Source organism: Betta splendens, chromosome 13 (assembly GCF_900634795.4).
Source record: "Betta splendens chromosome 13, fBetSpl5.4, whole genome shotgun sequence".
Taxonomy (NCBI): Eukaryota; Metazoa; Chordata; class Actinopteri; order Anabantiformes; family Osphronemidae; genus Betta; species Betta splendens.
The window spans coordinates 3,768,761-3,789,947 of record NC_040893.2 but is presented as its reverse complement, the minus strand read 5'-3'; the positions used below and the strand labels follow the sequence as shown (position 1 = coordinate 3,789,947).

Here is a 21,187-nt window from a genome sequence, read left to right as displayed (position 1 = left end):
TCAGTTCTATTTAGTCATTGGTTAATTTGCTAAAAAGCTCATAGTGGACACATAAAAACAGCAGCAACACACTCCAAACATTTAGGTCTAGCTCATAGTACAGTACCTTCCTGTCAATCTGTCTTGCACGCATTTTCAGCTCCATAGCCATAACGATCATGGCCTCTTGAACCTCTATTTCGAAACCACTCTCAGAGGACACACTGGAGTACCAGGAGTTGACAAAATCCCGAATGATTTTCCTCACTGTACTATGAATCTCCTTATCCAAGTTTTGTTCATCCTCCACAGAAGACAAAACCTTGATTTGGGGAATTTGCAAAGACAATAAGGAGTATAAAAGTACCTAGCTTGCATATAAAACATACACCACATATATGTAGGCATACTTACCTGTTTAAGTGTGATAAACCTTTCCAGGTGGACAATATTTTTGGACTCCAGGACTGCCTGTGAGCCAAGCCAGCCCCCAAGCACCACCAGCAAACTGGTGAACACACACAGCAGCCAGAGGTTGACCAGCAGGTGGAACAGCACTAGCCATATCAACACTACAGCAATACCCAACAAGCTTCTCTTTCCCAACACCTCAGACATGGCAGTGCAGGGGCTACATTATATATTAAAGAAAAAAGAATACAGAGAAGAGAATACTCTCTTTAGTCAGAGAAGTGCAAGTGATATCATTACAAGAATGTATGTTATTAATGTAAATGCTGCTAAGGCTGTGTTGTCATGATCATCGCTCACTACTAGGCGACATTACTTACTTACTTACTTGCAGACAGACAGACAGACAGACCTTCACATATCAGAATCCTTATTTTATAACACCCCAGAGTAAACTGCGGGTGGTTTGAATCTGTACACATTTTAAACTGGTCTAGATTCTAGTCCAACTCTCTACGATAAATACATTTTGCATTTGCAAAATACAGAATACACATTCAACAAATGTGTAAATAAATTGGCAACAGTGTTGGACATTTTACAATGTATCATGAACGTTTAATTCATTTGCACAGCAACAAAGGTTTTTGTAAATTCAAAATGTGGCTTTAAGACTGAGCTGCAGTAGCTGAAAATCTTTACTGACAACGCGATTTCAATGCTAAATTTCACCTCGTAACCTGCGTTTGGCCACCATTAACCCAGATATTTGGCAATTTACTGCGAAATGTTTTGCACGAACACTGGAACTTAAACCTGACATAACTACCGAGAGTTTAACCGACAATTAATATCTAGCTATGCAATATTTTGTTCACGTTATAGCGTTTATTATTTAAAATTCCGTCACTACACTCCATGTTTAACTATAGTGAGGAAGTGTAGACATCAAAATATTAGCGGCATAATAGTTTTAGAATTTTATACGATTGCCGAAATGACAACAACTACGCATAGTTTACTCAAAGTGTCCAATAACGGCCCGCATGTTCTGGTTATTTGCAAATACCCAAACCAACCTTAACGTAGTACGTATCTGGGTAAAGGTTCGTGTCTTATTAAATATCATTAGCTAGCCATTACTTCCCCTACGTACTACGCAGTCTAATGGGTTTTATAACCTTCATCCTGATAAAATTTTACAAAGCTTCATAAATAAAGAAATCATTAACCTACATGAGTGGCATCAAATTCTATGCGGTCTCGTGAGAGTCTTGAAGACCATTTTTCTTCTTCTTTTGAGTTTACCGGCGGCTTGCATCCTCCTTGTTGCATTACCGCCACCTATTGATTTCTCTAACCCTCATGTTCTTTTCCCCAACCTAGCAACATTTAAAAACTCAAACAATGCTTTCATTCTACTTCCTGCTCCTCCAACTGCCAGCAACCTGCTCAAACACACATCTTATATTCCTGCTTCCCTTATACTCCTTACTATTGTGTCCCTTTCCCTTCTATATTTGTCACACTCCATTATAACATGTTCCACTCCCTCCACCTCCCCACAAAACTCACACCTCCCATCCATGTGTCTCTCCATCAACCGTAAAGTGCTGTTTAGATACATGTGCCCTATTCTTAATCTACTTAAAATACCTTGTTTTCCCCCGGCCACCTAGCCCTCCACCTATCCCCACTTTCTTTTTTATTCTATACAATTTCCCTTCTTTATCCCAACTGTCCTGCCACTCCTTCACAATATTCACCCACACTATGCTTTTCCCTTCACCTTCATCCTCTCCTGCTAAAATCCTCCATCATGTCTTCCCTTTCACAGCTGTATCTTCTACATCTAATCATTATATGTTCTATTGTTTCCAACTCTCTGCACATTCAGTCGTCATGTTTCCCCAGTATGTGTGGCGTACAGTTTAAGTTACTGTGTCCTATTCTTAGCCTGTTAAACACCACTTCCTCTCTTCTTTTCCTACTGCACCCTCTGTCCGTTCCCACTTTCTTCTGCAACCTATGTCTGCCCTTTGTCTCCTGATCCCAGTACTGCTTCCATTTTTTATTTACCTTCCTCCATACCACGTTCTTACCTCTCAGACTTTGACAATGCAACAGTGATGTCAGTTTGACCGTCCTTTGCTAATTTATCACCTTTTTCATTACCAAAAATTCATTCATGTACAGGTGTCCACACAAACCTATCAGTTACTTCCTGTATAATGATGTATGTAAATTTAAGAACACGTCTTCATAACTCTTTCTATACTTTTGGGATGTGCCACAAAGTCAAAAGCTAAATAGGGCGTAGACAATAACACAAAATGCTAAATTGAAAAATACATTTAAATTTCCATTGAATTACTACACTTCCCATGATGCTTTGGCAGCAGGTATAGGGGTTGGGCATTACTGTTTAACTCATTTTTAAATCATTTTGATGCATTAGTAAAATAAAAAAACATACTAAAATACTGGTATATACAATGTAGAAAATAGCCCATTACAATTAAGATTGGTCCAGTGTGGTCTAAGTGCATTATTTTATACGAATATTATGCAGTATTTCATTAAAAACTCATGTCTCATGTCTTTTGTGTGTCAACAGTCTAAGCATTAAACCCCAGACTTCCCTTTCCTCAAACAGTTCCTCAAGCACTTTCAGGGTCAAAACTTTTAATATTTCGTATACAGTATATTGTATGGGGTCTGTAGAGCAACCTACATATGGCACTTACTGATTTAAGCAGTTCTACAGTGAGGGGACAGTAGAGTAGTTCCACAACTTTCTTTTTTATTTATTTAGTCATTTCCCTTTTGGGAAAAAACTGCGGAATGACACAATCATTTTTGATTAACAAAACCTACTGTATAAAACCAGTCTTGTCTGTATAGCAACTGCTAACCTCCACACGATTGCCAGCACATCCATGCTTGCATATATGTTGTGATGGTCACAGTATAGGTCTAGGCACTAAATTAATTCACTTTATTTAATTTTATATGACGATTGGTTGGTTGTTTTGATTTAGATTATAATAATTAAAAGGAAACCAAATATTTGATTTTAATCTTTGCTGGAACTTACAGTACATCTCATTTTGGTATCTTTTTGGTTTGTTTGTTTGTTTTGTTTAGCTTGTGTTGACCTCCTTCAGGGCCCCATTTTAATTGTAGTTGGCTTTTCAGTCTTATGCTTTTGGGCTAAAACATTTTTAAACACACGCTTTCTCGGTTCCTGTTTTTGTACTTACATTGTGCAAAACAAGCCAACTGACTGCTTGGGAGCCATGAACTGTTTCTAATTTCTTAGGGTCTTGTGAGAGCAATACTTTACACATTTTACACTGACATGATGGACTTAACTCCCACAGCCTCATTAGTGCAGTAACCTCAGCGTTGGCCTATAAACGAACACAACTCTGTAATAAAACTTAAAGATTTATCTCATTGTTAAACATTATAAATAAATTATATATAAATTATAAATAGAAAACAAAACATATTTGTATTAGATGCAATAAAATCTCAAAATATTGTGTTTTAAGCATGATTAAGGGATTTCTTGACACCACTGACTGACTCTTAGGTTAAAATGACTCAATATGGAGGAATTGAGGTATGTAGTTGACTAGTACAACCTCACTAATCTTATTTGTTCAGTGTGATTGACTCTGGAGCCGGTGTGGGAAAATATTTCTGGATAAGGAGCCATGTAGCCCCTTATTAAAATTAGGCTGTGTGAATTTCAAGGCCACAGCATTAAAAGGTATGCTTCATTAAGGACTCTTTTCATTTTACCTTCATCATGAACCAGCTCTCGACATCTTACGAAACATTACCATTGTTAAAGGTGAGTGTGTCATAACTCCACTGATATGGCAGCCTGAACAAGCGTTATTTCTTTTCTCTTTTCAGATGCATAAAAATGTATGGGCTATTTGTTTTAATTTTTAACAAATGAAATCTTTCTTTTCTAAAAAGGGTTTTAGAAAGCCAGTATTAAATTGAACAGTATTAAACTTCTTGTTCCTGCTTCTCAGCTTGAGCTTCTTACACTTAGATTATATTGTACTTTGGTAGGTTTCTCTGACCTCTCACAGTGTCAGTATCAAAAGTAAAGGGAAGAGGTCTAGACTGTGGAGTTCCATCCTTAAGATGATTTGTCATGTCATTCTACGCACATTTTGTAAGTATGGCACATTATATTTAACACATTTTTACAAAAATTCTGAGACCACTACTGTGATTTTTGATCTGATATAGTTGCAGCATTACTTAGTTAATCTACCTGATCACTCATCAGCTTTATTTACTAAATCAGATTTAGCTGCTTGGCTTTAAAAGTAGTGCTGCTCTTCTACATTTATTAAGCAATGCTTTAATTTTTTTCCCTCACTTTTCTGGCTCCATCAGTTCCTCTGGTTCTAGGTGTGGTTATGGTTTTTGCTATCAGGGGTATCATTGGGGATCCTCTGTATGACTGCCTCCAAGACACAGATTACAGTGAACTTCTTAATATTGCAAATAAAGGTCTTCCTACCACCAACACTCCTCACCATGTAGTTATCATCGGTGGGGGCATTGCTGGACTAACCACTGCAAAGCTATTAGAAGATGCTGGTCATAAGGTAAATTGCATTATTAAGAAATAATAATTCTACACATTGTAGAGTTTGTATTAATAATGCATGAATCAAGAATTTATCTAAATCTGAAAAACAGTTCTGACACAATTTTTAGTAGTTTCGGTAATATTTAGACTGCAGTGAGTGTGAAAAAAGGACATATACATAATATATTTATATATTACATATATAGTCATTATACATAATAATCATCTTTATGATTTCTTTGTAATAACCATGTGTGGTGCAGTACTTAATCTTAGTCATTACTGCACAAAGTGCAGAATAAACTTAACCTTAACCCTAAACAGATCACTACTTTATCCTAGTAATGTTATGTTTTTTTCTTATTTAACATTTATTTTAAATTGCTACTGAATTATTTCATATTGTGACCAATTTTGGCTAATTGTTTACATGTTAACATAAAAGAGTAGTTTTCTTTGATTCTGCTTGTTATGAAGGCTTTTTTTTATCTTACCAAATCTTACTAAATCACCCAAATTATGTTGATTACTAAATGAAACATAAAGAGATGTAGCATATTCATAGTTTATATTTGCAGTTTTCCAATCGTGCGCACCCTGCCATGGACTGGTAACATATCCTGGGTGTACCCTGCCTCTCGCCCATAGATAGCTGGGATAGGCTCCAGTGCCCCTGCGGCCCCGCATGGGACTGAGCGGTAGAAAATGGATGGATGGATGGACAATTGTATGCTCAGCACTCAGCAATACCAATATTCAACTGGTGCTTTTCTGTTTTAGCCAAACACCTGAAGGGCCAGGCAAGACTGTAGTCCTAACAACAGCAGTTTACAAAGTCGCTAGGGGGCAAAACATATTTAATTATAATAATTAAGAAAACAGTAAGTGTTTTAATCATAAGAACAGGTTTCTTACCGCAAATACTATGTTGATTTACATAACTATAATAATGAACATATAAGACTAATATACTGTAGAACTGTATACTATATGATTGTCATATCCCCATGGAAAATAAGGTCACCATAATAGAAGCCAGTAACCGCATTGGTGGACGTGTGGAGACATTCAGGAACATAAGAGAAGGCTGGTATGCAGAAATGGGCGCCATGAGGATCCCCAGCTTTCATCGGTAAGTTGGGAAATTACATGAATAAAATACATGAAAGTACCTGCTAAGTTACAGTGACCGTTAAAGACCATGGAAGGAACGCAACAAGTGAGCTGTTCTAATGGCTCTTTGATCATTATTTAGAGGAAAATGTATTGTAATGAACAAAATAACCACACTAGGTCACATCTGAGATCTGTAATACTGATGTTTTTATGCTGGTGCTGAAAAAGGCACAGATTCCAGACAGATTATACCATTATACACTAAATGTATAAAGTCGGAATTAAACAATGTAACTGACTAAGTCAAAAAGGAAACATACCTTTACATATGATTCTCCCTTACATAGATATATGATATTAATATACAGTATTAAATCCACAGGCTCCTGCTTTCCTTTGTTTCCAAATTTCAAATTTCTCTAAACCCCTTCATCCAAGATGACATTAACACTTACTATTTGATTAATGGAGATCTACACAAAACCTATGAAGTGCAAAAAAACACCAGTGTGCTTAACTACAATTTGAATGAAGAAGAGAGGGGGAAGTCGGCGGCTCAACTCTTCAGTCAGGCACTGATAAAGGTCTGTATACATTCTACCTGTTAATCACATCAGTTCCATTTGTTCACATTATAATTTATTCTAGGACATATGATTCAGTAAAAACTGTAATCTGTGAACAGGTGAGGGACGACCTGAAGGTAATTGGCTGCAGTGCCATGTTGAATAAATATGATTCCTACACAGTGAAGGTAAAGATATTGTGACACTGTCCAAATAGACATTTGATATCCCAAAAGTATTGGAATAGTTAATTTGTGTTTACTGTATACTGAGTAAATATAAATGTAAAGTCAACATTAATATAAGATTATTGTGTCTACAGGGTAGTAAACCTATAGTATAGGACATTAGAAATTGTTGAAAAGGCTATGCACAATGTTTGCGGATAGCCTTTGTCTGATTTCCACAATTGTATTAGTTGTCATTTGACTTGACAATCTCCCATACATATTAATGTCATCTTAATTGTAAATTACTCTTCATGAATAGAACTTTCTGATGAAACAAAAAACTAAGTCAATGTCCTATTGCTTGTTTTTAATATACCCAAAAGTAAATACTATCAAATAAATTGACCTGGTTATTTCAAAACTTCTAGTGTAAAAATAACTGTAAATAACTAACATTTACAAATGACAGGAATATCTGGTGAAGGAAGCCAACCTCAGCCGTGGAGCCTTGAGAATGATTGGGGATGTCCTAAATGAGAACAGCCTCTTCTACACATCACTGATAGAGACAATGTACATACAGTCAGACATCAGTGACAACATCAAGTAAGGAAAATTGTGTTTCATAGCAGATCTTAGTAGTAGGCAAATATAACCTTTTACTGTGCAAGTTTGTATTTTAAAAAGCGTTGACAAAGTATTCCTTCTGCTTCCATACAAATGGAAAACATTCATTTGGGACATCATCCCAGAAATGGATGTTCCAGTACCTTTACTCCAGCATGTCTGGACAAACATCATTAAATCAACATTACAAAGGCTGATATAAAAGAATAAAGCTTTTTTTTATAATGGTTTAATGAAAATCAATTTAAAAACTCCATAAAATCCACAGTCAGGCAGAATATCTGGAGTCTAAACTATCTGGAGTTTACACATAATGTAGGAAGACGTCATGATTTGCACATTTTGCAAATTTTATTTATAATGTAAAGTTTGACAAATATCATACCTTCAAAAGCATAATAATCTGGCACAGGCTCAGGAGATATAGCAGATAGCCACTAATCATATGCTCACTGGTTTGAGTGCTAAAGCCTTTTGTGCATGTCAAAGCGAATTGGTGCAAGATTAAAAGCGCTTTAAGTACTGAAAAGGCAGGAAAGTGCTGTACAAGTGTAGAACATTTGCTATTTATGTGTGGATATTGTTGTTGTAGTTTATTTTAGAACTGTTGTTGTAATAGATTGTAGAACTGATGAGCAGCACAACTGTCACTTACCTGATACAGCATGCTGTGATGAGTGTGCCACTGCTACTAATTGTAGCCTTATGTTTACTGTAAATGCACTTGTTCATGCTGTATCACACAAAAAATGCAAACATATTAACTACAGCATTTATTCACATTTTGAATGTTTTTTTCCCAGGTACTATGAAGTGACAGGTGGCTTTGAGAATCTGCCCAATGCTTTCTACAGCAAGTTAAATGCCACAATCCTCCTCAACTCCAAAGTCAAACTAATCAGCCAAAAGGGTGGCAGCAATGTGACAATAACATACCAGAACTGGCATGATTCAGGCTCTTTGATCAGTGTAACGGCCGATTTTGTTGTGGTCACCGCCACAGCTAAGGCCACCCTTTTTGTTGAGTTTCAGCCCCCTCTCTCCGGGGACAAGATGGAGGCTCTTCGCTCAGTTCATTACATCAGCTCCACCAAAGTGATACTCAGCTTCAAAGAGCGCTTCTGGGAAAAAGAAGGAATCAGAGGAGGAAAGAGCATCACAGATCGTCTCTCTCGCTTTATCTACTACCCCAGCCACAGCTTCCCTGGCACGGCTTCAGGGGCTCTTCTGGCATCTTACACCTGCTCTGATGATTCCACTCTATTCCAAGGGATGAACGAGCAGGAGCTGATGGCTGTGGTACTAGAGGATCTGGTCAAGATTCATGGCGAATACATAAGACATCTGTGGACTGGGGGTCTGGTAAAGAAGTGGGGCTTGGATCCTTACAGTCTTGGAGCCTTTGCTCTGTTCACACCCTACCAGCAGGGACAATACTCAAGGGAACTGTTCCGGAGTGAGGGGCGGGTGCACTTTGCAGGAGAACATACAGCCATCCCTCATGGGTGGATTGAAACTGCCATGAAGTCGGCAGTTAGAGTAGCTAAAAGTATTAACAGCCTGTAATGATGATATATTATTTCTAGAGATTGTAGGGTGTGTATGTATATTGTCCAGTACTTAAGGTACAAAGAAGTGGGGGGAAATATGAGGTTGGTCTGTAAAGTCCCCCTATGAATAATAAAACAAAATGCAAATTAACACAGCAAATGTTATTTCTATTAAGAGATAATTTGTCAGGTGGCTCTGTTGTGTAAAAGTGGACAAACCTATCCAATAATGTGGACAGTAAGTGGAAGTGGATAATGTAGTACTCTGGGGATAGGGTGACCTGGAGTGTTTTATAAAACATTTGTAGTGACTAAAAATTGTATTTAGCATCCCTTAATTTCCAACATACCATTCAGAAAAAAGAAAATTTCAGAATGCTCTGTATAGCAGTAAAACTCTGTCTGGCATGCCATTTTAAAAACATTTGATTTGATTTGCCAGAGTACCTTTGGTTTCAGAAAGATCCTATAGAAACAAACAGAAGAATCAAACCCTTGGAATGTGGAGCTATAAAATTAGTTAATGAGACGCAATCATAAGTTTTTTGGTCTATCTGGAACATCAATAATCACAGACGGGAGTAAACATGAGCATTCGTTTCCATTTACTCATTTTACATTACATAAATTCTCTATTTAAACATGTTGCTGGAAAAATGCATAACATTTTATCACACAGTCCAGTTAATATCTTTAGTCCACTGTTATTGGCCACTCTTCTGTACCATCTGTGTGAAGCGGTTGCTTATGGTCAAAGTGGTGTCAATGAATCGCTCCACACAGCTCGCCAGGCACGTTTCTGTCCTGTAGTCCATCTTGGAACCTGGACTGTCCACACATTTGTCCCAGCAGATGTCCGTGAAATTGTGTACCTAAAATACACATTATAAATATGATTAAGGTTCAATATTCAGTATGCTAGCATTAGGGGTTAATGGGGTTTAATCAAGTTTGGGGTTTAATGAAAAAGAAAGCAAAATATGTCAAACAAGGCCATTAAATCAACCCATAGTCACTAGGCCTTGTAAAATCATCGTTAGTTTATTCAGTAAATTAAGAATACAGATCCTTGCTGTATAACTCAGCGTTGCACAGCTGCCTTTGTTCCAGTGAGGAAGCTTTGGTTCAGTATGTACAACTCTTCCTTCCTTGTAATTTATTGACCACATCCTTACTGGATGTCTATGTCTATATTCTTCTGCACTGAAAATCCAATGAAAAATAAACCTCATCTCTGCTCATAACTGAGCTAAGGCAATTGTATTAGCTTACTGCGGTAACTAGATTAAATAATGTTTCGTAATCTTCTCGCACTATTCAATATATTGTCTCATACGTTTAAGATAACCTACAAAATAAGAGTTCCTAGCAACGACATCGGCATGTGGCCACACGTCACGGCAGAAGAACATAAGTTAGCATGGTTATTATACAAACCTGGGCCTGGAACTGGGCTTTTTGTTGCTCTGCTGCGATCATTCGTTGGAGTTCGGTCGTCTGTGCCATCTCTGAAGCATTCAGATGGTTATAACCGTCCATTGCGCAATTAAATAGTTACGGAATTTGATATTATCGCTGAGGTAACCCTAAATTAGAGATGTCCAACTCGAGACCTCCCACTCGACTCAGCGTCGATCTTTTGAAGCGGAAGTGTCGTCAAGCAAAATCTCGATCGCGTTCCGAATCACGTGACCAAGGAGAGCGAGAGGTGTCGATACGTCACGTGACTGCCGAGCGGCTTATGTGCGGTTTGAACTGTTGTTTTAATATGTCAGAGCTTCATAGTGGCAAGCGGTCCGCAGATGATCTATAAGATGATAGATGATCTAGATAGACAAGTTTCACATTACAGACATCTGTAATGTATTTATGACAAATTCAAAATGTAATTAAAGACTAAAACTACATTTTGACAAGTCGCAATTCCAATATGATATCTTTATTAGTCAGACATCAGTGCCGTGCAAACGGCTCCTCTCTAAAGCTGGAGAGGTGGTGAGAATGTGATTAAAGTCATGTTCTGTGGAAAAATAAAATGAAATAAAGGTTTTTGATTAAACTAACGGACAAACATGTCTCCTCAATGTATTAATAAAGCAAAGTTGCAGAAGAACAAATACAGCTCTAATAACATCGGACATCAAACAGATTTGCCACATCAAGGCTACTTATACATTATTATCCAGAGAGAAACACAATTACACACCTTTGATTAATTAAGTTTTATTTGACAATAAAACATGGACTGTGATCCTGAACAACCACGTATCAGAGAGGGTTTGATGGTCAGTCTGCTCAAGCAGTTCTCACGCACAACCAGCAGATGTCGCTGTTCTGACTGTGTCGTGATGGTGTCGAGCAATGTGTCGATTTCAGCCCAACTGTGTCATAGTTGCTCAGTGATTCATGAGGCTTCGATTTCGCCATCTCTACCCTAAATTTCCCAGCGATTAGGCCGGTGGAGTTGCAGCGCCGCACTAATCGTCTCATGGGAGGGGGGACCCGCGTAATCGCCTGCCAAAATAAAACACACCACTGACACTTCAACTCACTCGTTCTTCAACTCATGGAAAATCATGAGCGACCTAGTCCGTGCATGAAGTGCAATTAATTATTCATATGTAAAATGAAAATTGAATAACGTCTTTTTATGCTGTGTTTCGTTTCCGTAAATCGGTGAAACACATTTGCGATATACTGATTTACACATTCTCCTTTTTTCCACTTTCAAAACGAAATAAGAAAAAGGGAAACCGGGGGCGGGGCCAGTCGCCAGACTTTCACAATAAAACGCCCAACAGCATTTGAAGCGCAACATCGGCAAATATTTGTAACTTTTGAAGGATTGCGGTTGTGTTTTGACACACACTGTTTCTAAGTCCTGTCAGAACTCTGGCTGCAGCATTTTGAATAAGCTGTAGGCTTTTTAAGGAGCTGTTAGGACATTCTATGAGTAAGGAGTTACAGTAGTCCAGCCTAGAGGTAACAAATGCATGGATAAGTTTCTCTGCATTGCACTGAGAGAGGATGCTTCTGATCTTAACTATATTTCTAAGGTGGAAGTAGGCGGTTCTGGAGATTTGTTTAATGTATGATGTAAAAGAAGAATCTGAAGCTAATGTTATGCCATCCAGGGTGGCTATCTGACTCAATGGTGTCTCTCTCAGATTTTTAGGCCCAACAATGAGAATCTCGGTTTTATCTGAGTTTAGTTGAAGGAAGTTTTGGGACATCCAGGATTTGATGTCTTTTAAACAACCCTGAATTTTGACTAGTTGATCTGTTTCATTTGGTTCCCAGGACATATATAGCTGAGTATCATCTGCGTAAAAATGAAAATTAATAGAATGCTTTCTAATAATCTCATCTAGAGGCGACATGTATAGGCTAAACAGAATTGGACCCAGCACAGAACCCTGTGGAACTCCATAGCTAATCCTTGTGCGTGTGGAGAATTTATTATTAACATGAACAAACTGGAATCTGTTCAACAAATAGGATTTAAACCATCCCAATGCTGTTCCATTAATCCCGATTCTATGTTCTAGTGTCTGTAATAGAATGTTATGATCAATTGTACCAAATGCAGCACTAAGATCTAACAGGACAAGGACAGAAACTAGACCATTGTCCGAAGCTAATAGAAGATCATTAGTGACTCTAACCAGAGCTGTTTCTGTGCTATGATGTTTTCTAAATCCTGACTGAAAATCTTCGTACAGGTTATTCCCACTCAGGTGGTCAGATAATTGTTTAGCCACGATTTTTTCCAGAATCTTGGAAATAAAGGGTAAATTTGAAATGGGCCTATAGTGGGCTAGTTGTGCAGGGTCAAGGGTTGGTTTTTTCAATAGAGGTTTGACCACAGCCACCTTAAAAGCCTGTGGTACATAGCCTAGTTGTAAAGATTGGTTGATTTGATTTAATATGGACGAGCTGATTAAAGGTAGAACTTCTTTGAGTAATCTGGTTGGGATTGGATCTAAAAGACACGTGGACGACTTGGAAGAGTTATTGATAATCTGTAGTTCATCCTGGTTAACATCAGAACACACGTGAAATCTCATCACAATTAGACCAACTCAGTTTAGTACACTCATCTAATAATATCATACTTGGGGGGGGACTTGAACCTAGTGCAAGATGACTGTATGCATAGATCTCCTTCCAATAATCCTTCAAGTCACCCCAATGTAACGTTTCACAATTTCTGCAATGACCAGGGCCTAATCGACACATGGAAACACCTTAACCCAGGCATAATACAGTTCACATGGTTCAGCGCTAATTATAATTTAAGATCAAGAATTGACTATTGGTTAATTTCATCTCAACTATTGTCCCATGAGGTTAAATGCAATATTTCTCATGCTCCATTAACAGACCACTGTGTTATATTTTTATATATCAAACCCAAAAATAGCATAAAATACACAAAGAAATACTGTCACAGATCATGTCATTTAGCCACGGCAATTACTCATTTCTGGTTTTATGTTCTTGCCACTTCCTGTCTCAGTCATTGTTAGTTTCAGCCAGCTTTACTTCCGGTCCCAATCAACTCACCTGCTACCTATCTAGTCATCATCCCTCGGTATTTAAGCACCAGCTCTAGCCCTGCCCAGTTGCCAGATTGTCTGTGTGTACGAGCCAGCATTCCAGCATTTTACTTCGTATCCTAATCCGTGAATGACCCTGCTTTACCTGACCTCGTCTACTGCCTTGCCTTTGATCCTTCCTTGCTGTAAGTCTGACCCAACCTTGTCTCTTGACCACCGATTGTCTGATTCCTGCCTGTACTGTAACTGCCCTTGTGTACCGACCCTTGCCTGCCTGACCACGAGAACCAGTAAATTGATTTTCCCACCAAGTCTTGTCTACGCTGTGCATGTGGGTCCGCTACCTACAGCGCGGTGACAGTACAATCTGGCCAGACTCGGACCCAGCCCGCGCCCTGCATCTGTTTAAGGTCAGTAGCTGATTTTGTTTTTGTGTGCGTGGACAACGCGCAGTTGTGATGGCTCTTACCTACCCGAGTCTGCCGGAGGGATTCGGCACGCGCTCTGTGCGCAGCGCCCGCTGGCATCTCATCAGCAGCTCCCGCTTCGCCGGGGAAGATTCCTGTCGCCGCTCCATCAGATCAAGCTCACGTTCCTGTTGCTGCTCAGGCAAGTCATGTTTACGTTCCTGTCGCCACTCAGTCTGGTCATGTTCACGTTCTTGTCGCCGCTCCGGCAATTCAAGCTGGCGTTCCTGTCGCCACTCCGTCAATTCAAGCTGGCGTTCCTGTCGCCGCTCCGTCAATTCAAGCTGGCGTTCCTGTCGCCGCTCCGGCAATTCAAGCTGGCGTTCCTATCGCCGCTCAGTCGAGCCAAGCTCACGTTCCTGTCGCCGCTCAGTCGAGCCAAGCTCACGTTCCTGTCGCCGTTCAGTCGAGCCAAGCTCACGTTCCTGTCGCCGCTCAGTCGAGCCAAGCTCACGTTCCTGTCGCCGCTCAGTCGAGCCAAGCTCACGTTCCTGTCGCCGCTCAGTCGAGCCAAGCTCACTCTCCTGTCGCTGCTCTCGTGCCGCTCTCGTGTCAAGCTCTCGTCCCAGACGCTGTCCAGTCTGATCCAGCTCACGCCCTGGCCCCATCTTCTGCGTCAGTCATGTCGGGTGAGGAGATGGAGTCCACATCCAGTCATCGGCGTTCCTGACGACGCTGGCGAAAGCACAGATCCAAGGCCCAGGCCCAGAGGCCCCAGCCTTGGTAACCAAGCAACCCTCTCCTGCAGCAGAGGGCCCCCTCGCTCCACCAGACGACATCCCCACCTCCATCGTAGGCATCCCGGATAGCATCTTCCAGCAGATCCGTGCATAATGTGCCCCTCCAGTCCTGTTCCTGTTCGCCCATTAACTGAACTCAACAACTGAGGCAGCGACCGACCCAGTCACCAAGAAGCACTGTTTCCGTGAAGCAACCGCGCTCATCATTAGAAAGCCTGCACTGCGCAAGGCCCTGGGGTCCACTGAGCCGCCGTCAGAGCCTCCATTGGTTCCTGCGCCTCAGCCTGCATTGGTTCCTGCGCCTCAGTCTGCATTGGTTACTGCGTCACAGTCGACACCTCAGTCTGCGCCTTCGTCTGCACCCAGTCCTGCTTTGGCCTCAGCTCAGCCACCTGGCCAGACCCAAGCTCCAGCTCAGCCACGTCACGCTCAAGCTCCAGCTCAGCCACGTCACGCTCAAGCTCCAGCTCAGCCACGTCAAGCTCAAGCTCCAGCTCAGCCACGTCACGCTCAAGCTCCAGCTTTATGCCAGCCAGTGTGCACTTCTTGCCAGCCAAGCCAGGCCTCAGTCCCTGTCAACCTCCCTGCAGAGGTCGTTTCAGTCCCTGTCAGCCTCCCTGAAGAGGTCGAACCAGCTTCGGCTGCTGGTGGTCCGGCACCAACAGTGTCCGCCCAGGCTCCCCGTCTGGGGTCGTCGCTGGTCCTGGTCCCGTTGTCTCATCTGTCTTCATCCTCGGTTTTGGCTTCAACGCCATGTCTATCCTCGTCGCTGATTCTGGTGTCCCGCCGGCTCTCATCCTGTCTGCCTGATGGGTGGCCTAGCCTTTGTATCATGCTGTGGCAGGGATGGCGCTGCCTCCTGCGTCGTCGGCCACCTCGGCTGTACGGTCCCGGAGACGACTCCCGGCCTGGAGGTTGCCGTTTCCTGCCACGGCGATGGCGCGTTGCCGTTGCCGTCCGCCACGCCCCCTTTGTCTCCTGGAGCGTCGCCCATCTGGACAACACCAATCGCATGGTTTGGGCCACAGGGGGCACCCTGTTCAGACACCAGCCTCCTAAGACTCCAGCCCTCTCCTCAGGCACGGACTGTGCTGTTTCGGCCCGGCGGCTGCGGGGCCAAGACTCTCCGCGCCACCACCCTCCTTGAGGGAATACCAGGACTCTGCATCCTCCTGTTATGGACTCACGCCTCGTGGACTTGGTTCTGTTCAATTCAATTCAATTTTATTTATATAGCGCCAAATCACAACAAAGTTATTTCAAGGCACTTTACAAAGTAAGGTTTAAAACCTCACACAACTAAACCCAACAAATCCCACATACAGCAAGCATTTAATTTGACAGCAACAGTGGAGAGGAAAAACTCCCTCTCTAACGAGGAAGAAACCTCCAGCAGAACCAGACTGGATGTGGGCGGCCATCTGCCTCGACCGGTTGGGGTGAGAGGATAGAGAGATAGAAAAGCACAGCAACAGCAACAAACAACAACAAGCAACAAAAGAGCACAGGCAGGATGGTTGGACCAGGGACTGGATGCAGGCAGGATGGTTGGATCCGCAGCTGCCCATCACAGACACCAAACTTTGAGTCCAATGATACCTGTAGGTGAGGACAGAGAGGGAGAAAGAGTGGGGGTGGGGGGGGGAGAGGAGAGAAGCACAACTACTGGACAGAAAGAGACAAGGTTAGTTAAACATGGGACAATGATGGGAGGTTATGGGACAGAAGAGGTAGAAGGAAACAGAGGAGCTCAGTTTATAAATTAAGTCCCCCAGCAGTCTATGTCTATTGCAGCTTAACTAAGAGATGGTTCCTGTGAATAACAATAATTGCCAGTGACCTGAACCATCTCTAACTATAAGCTTTATTAAAAAGGAAGGTTTTAAGCCTAATCTTAAAGGTGGAGAGTGTGTCAGCTTCTCTAACCTGAAGAGGGAGCTGGTTCCAGAGGAGAGGAGCTTGGTAGCTAAAAGCTCTGCCCCCTGTTCTACATTTAAACACTCTAGGAAACACAAGTAGCCCAGCGCTCTGAGAACGAAGTGTTCTGCTGGGAGCATAAGGAACTATAAGGTCTTTAAGATAAGAAGGAGCTTTATCATTGAGTACTTTGTATGTGAGTAGGAGAATTTTAAATTCTATCCTACATTTTACAGGCAGCCAGTGCAGAGAAGCTAATGTAGGAGAAATGTGATCTCTCTTTCTAAGTCCTGTCAGAACTCTGGCTGCAGCATTTTGAATGAGCTGTAGGCTTTTTAAGGAGCTGTTAGGACATCCTATGAGTAAGGAGTTACAGTAGTCCAGCCTAGAGGTAACAAATGCATGGATCAGTTTCTCTGCATCGCTCTGAGAGAGGATGCTTCTGATTTTAACTATATTTCTAAGGTGGAAGTAGGCGGTTCTGGAGATTTGTTTAATGTATGATGTAAAAGAGAGATCCTGGTCAAACATGACACCAAGGTTCCTCACAGTAGAATCTGAAGCTAATGTTATGCCATCCAGGGTGGCTATCTGACTCAATAGTGTCTCTCTCAGATTTTTAGGCCCAACAATAAGAATCTCGGACGCAGAGTCGCAGTCTTACACGCCTCTCTGCATGTTCTCTACAGCCGCCACCCACTCTTAGTCTTAGTTATCGCATAGAGACTGTGTCTGCTTCTTGACCACCTAAGCTATACAAGTCACAAACAAATCAAAGAGGAGTGACTTACCAGAATTTAATAAACATCAAAACAGTTCCTCAACAAAGTAACAAAGAGATCATAAAAAACTCAGAAGCCAGTTGTGTTTTGTATTGTTTACCGTCCTCCTGCTCCATATTCGGATTTCTTAACTGAATTCTCTGAATTCTTATCTGACCTAGTTCTTAGCACAGATAAAGTCATTGTAGTGGGAGACTTTAACATTTATGTCGATGTTGACAGCAACTGTCTCAGCACTGCTTTTAACTCCTTAATAAACACTATTGGTTTTACACAGCAGGTAAATGAACCCACTCATCCTTTTAACCATACCCTCAATCTTGTCCTGACATATGGGGTTGAAATTGATAATTTCATAGTTCTTCCCCAAAACCCTCTGTTATCTGACCATTTCTTATTAACTTTTGAATTTAGCATAAGTGACCTTACAATAGCTGGAATGAAATGTTACTATAGCAGACAACGCTGTTGCCAGATTCAAGCAGATGATTCCATCATTTTTTGCCTCAATGTCTTGTAGATACACAGAGAACAGTCACCTTAATCCTTATGAACAGGTTGACTGTCTTGTAGATGATGCTGCAGCTTCTGTACGTACAATGTTAGACACAGTGGCTCCTCTGAAGAAGAAGACAGTGAATCAGAGGAGGTTAGCTCCGTGGTATAACTCAGAGATCCGCAGTCTAAAGCACAGGACCAGACAACTAGAAAGACAGTGGCGTTCCAACAAAATAAATGTAAACTGCATTGCATGGAAGGACAGTCTAATAAAATATAAAAAAGCACTTTGTGCTGCCAGAAAAACATTTTATTCCTCCCTAATTGAGGAGAACAAAAACAACCCCAGGTTTCTTTTTAGCACCTTAGCCAGGCTGACTAAGAGTCATAGCTGTGTTGAGTCTACTACCCCCTTTAATCTCAGCAGCAATGACTTTATGAACTACTTTACTAATAAAATTATCATCATTAGAAAAAACATTCAGTAGCGACTTCTTCCAAACGACAGAAAGCACTGTCTAGATCCATAAACTTTAAATATACCAAATCCTCTGTCTTACCTAGACAGCTTCTTCCCCATAACTCATATGGAGTTAACCTCAATAATCAACTCTTCCAAGTCGTCCACTTGTCTTTTAGATCCAATCCCAACCAGATTACTCAAAGAAGTTCTACCTTTAATCAGCTCGTTCATATTAAATCAACCAATCTTTACATCTAGGCTATGTACCACAGGCTTTTAAGGTGGCTGTGGTCAAACCTCTATTGAAAAAACCAACCCTGGACCCTGGAGAACCAGCCAACTATAGGCCCATTTAAAATGTACCTAAACATTTATCTGACCACCTGAGTGGGAATAACCTGTACGAAGATTTTCGGCCAGGATTTAGAAAACATCATAGCACAGAAACAGCTCTGGTTAGAGTCACTAATGATCTTCTATTAGCTTCGGACAATGGTCTAGTTTCTGTCCTTGTCCTGTTAGATCTTAGTGCTGCATTTAATACACTTGATCATAACATTCTATTACAGACACATTAGAACATAGAATCGGGATTAAAGGAATAGCATTGGGATGGTTTAAAACCTATTTGCTGAACAGATTCCAGTTTCTTCATTTTAATGAGGAATTCTCCACATGCACAAGGATTAGCTATGGAGTACCACAGGGTTCTGTGCTTGGTCCAATTTTGTTTAGCCTATACATGTCTCCTCTAGGTAAGATTATTAGAAAGCATTCTATTAATTTTCATTTTTACGCAGATGATACTAAGCTATATATGTCCTTGGAACCAAATGAAACAGATCAACTAGTCAAAATTCAGGGTTGTTTAAAAGACATCAAATCCTGGATGTCCCAAAACATTCTTCAACTAAATTCAGATAAAACTGAAATTCTTATTGTTGGGCCTAAAAATCTGAGGGAGACACCATTGAGTCAGATAACCACCCTGGATGGCATAACATTAGCTTCAGATTCATCTTTGACCAAGATCTCTCTTTTTACATCAAACATTAAAATCTTCAGCAGACTGGAGCACAGGGGCTGGTGCAGGCTGGAGCACAGAGGCTGGTGCAGACTGGAGCACAGGGGCTTGGATGAGACGGGGCTGGGCGGCCGGTGCAGCGGGGTTCAGACGGGGCTGGGCGGCCGGTGCAGCGGGGTTCAGACGGGGCTGGGCGGCCGGTGCAGCGGGGTTCAGACGGGGCTGGGCGACCAGTGCAGGAGCCGGCGGTGGTGCTGGGGCTGGCCGCGGCATCTTATAGTCCAACTTCTCCCTAAGAACAGGAATCCTCCGAAGAAGGGCCACCACCTCTCCACGAGCATCCGTCCGGACCAGGGGGTCGGTTGCTGTGGCAGCAGTGTCAAGGAGCTTCTTTAGGAGAAACATTATTGGGGGCTAGCAGTGGAGCTGAAGCCACTCCATAGTGATGCTGGACAGGACTGCGGGGCTGGGGGAGTCAGGCTGCAGTTCTGTGACTGGGACGAGCTGCGGTACTGGGACCAACTGTGGTTCTGTGGCCAGAGCAGGTTGTGGTTCTGTGGCAGGAGCAGACTGTGGTTCTGTGGCAGGAGCAGACTGTGGTTCTGTGGCAGGAGCAGACTGTGGTTCGGGGACTGGAGCAGACTGTGACCAGCAATGCGGCGTTGGTGGCGACCATGGCGTCGGAGGAGAGACGGGTGCTGGTGTCAGACCTGAGCGTTAGGCAGAGCAGAGCATGCTCCAAATTGCTCTGTATAGAACCAAGGTGAGCGAAGAGCGTCCTCACTCCCGGGTAGTTGAGCCACCAATACTGCTCCAAGATGTCAATTGCTAGTCTTACCACCTGGAGCCGTGCCTCTGGTCCAGGCACTTCCACGTTCCATTGCGAGCTTCGAAAAACACCACTGAAGGCCCTCAGGCAAGCCGACAAACAAAAAAACAACAGAAAACCTTGGAACTGAGGCTGGCTGGGTCCAGGCTTGGCCAGATTGTTCTGTCAGGAAACACACGGTGGAGGACCAAAATGCACAGCGCAGACGTGACGTGAGGTATCACAAATTTGACAAAAACACAGTTATTAAATTAAGAACCAAATTAACTAAACTTCCTATTCCCCCAAAAGCAAAAGAAATACATTTTATCTATCTATCCTTCCAAAGAATTACTCAGACTATGCTTTAACATTGATGACAACAGCTGTTCTTTCTGCCAAAATGCTAGGATATCATCTATGTATTTTTCCTTTGTAATGCTGTACAAACTTTCTGGTTGGATGTTCACAAATGGTTAAAAAATAAATTCTCGCCTATTATGAGTTTCTTCTCTTAAGATGACATATTATTTGGTGTAAGATGATTTATGTATTAATACTGTATTGTGTTTAGCTAAGTTCTTTATACACAAAAACAGACTACGGAGATGCCCCCCAGCTTTGCCTTCTTTAAAAACGAATTTGGTGTATACCTGAGATCCCTAAGTTTGGTTTATTCACCTAAAGCTAAAAAAATAGTTGATACCATGAGTGATCTTCCCAGTGGATTAGATAACTGAGTCATTGATGTCTTCTCCTTGCATTTGTACCACTACCCACTCTGTAATTTATTTATTTTTAATATTTATTTTCACTTCACACTGTCATTCCTGCCATTGTTATTTTTGTTACCTTTGTGCTAATTGACAGATGTTTAAATAAAAGG

At 41.6% G+C, this 21,187-nt stretch overlaps 3 protein-coding genes across 14 annotated transcripts in view; 1 reads left to right on the top strand and 2 right to left on the bottom strand.

The window, feature by feature from the left end:
* snx19b (sorting nexin 19b) overlaps positions 1–1,786 on the bottom strand; it is a 58,258-nt gene extending 56,472 nt beyond the window's left edge. For 8 of the 12 annotated variants that reach the window (XR_008696371.1, XR_008696372.1, XR_008696373.1 and 5 more), the window contains exons 1-3: positions 1,470–1,534; positions 394–610; positions 107–301 (exon numbers count right to left, since the gene is read on the bottom strand). Coding sequence is in view for 6 of the 12 variants with exons in the window: in XM_029170444.3 (XP_029026277.1) it covers positions 107–301; positions 394–610; positions 1,470–1,519 (462 nt within the window). In the remaining 6 variants the exon portion in view is untranslated. Of the gene's footprint in view, positions 1–106; positions 302–393; positions 611–1,469; positions 1,583–1,626 lie in introns of those variants that run through there. The other 4 variants (XM_029170446.3, XM_029170447.3, XM_029170448.3 and 1 more) reach the window with 4 other exon arrangements.
* A 2,421-nt stretch (positions 1,787–4,207) lies between these two features.
* On the top strand, positions 4,208–9,074 carry il4i1 (interleukin 4 induced 1). The gene is made up of 8 exons (XM_029172311.2): positions 4,208–4,252; positions 4,483–4,588; positions 4,816–5,030; positions 6,034–6,146; positions 6,513–6,714; positions 6,816–6,884; positions 7,336–7,472; positions 8,297–9,074. Exons 1-8 carry the CDS (start codon positions 4,208–4,210, stop codon positions 9,057–9,059), a joined length of 1,650 nt encoding a protein of 549 aa, XP_029028144.1. The 3' UTR covers positions 9,060–9,074.
* Positions 9,075–9,625: 551 nt separating this feature from the next.
* On the bottom strand, positions 9,626–10,695 carry timm8b (translocase of inner mitochondrial membrane 8 homolog B (yeast)). Its single transcript, XM_029172312.3, has 2 exons — positions 10,481–10,695; positions 9,626–9,915 (listed from the first exon to the last, which is right to left on the bottom strand). Exons 1-2 carry the CDS (start codon positions 10,580–10,582, stop codon positions 9,748–9,750), a joined length of 270 nt encoding a protein of 89 aa, XP_029028145.1. The 5' UTR covers positions 10,583–10,695; the 3' UTR covers positions 9,626–9,747.
* Positions 10,696–21,187: the final 10,492 nt, after the last annotated feature.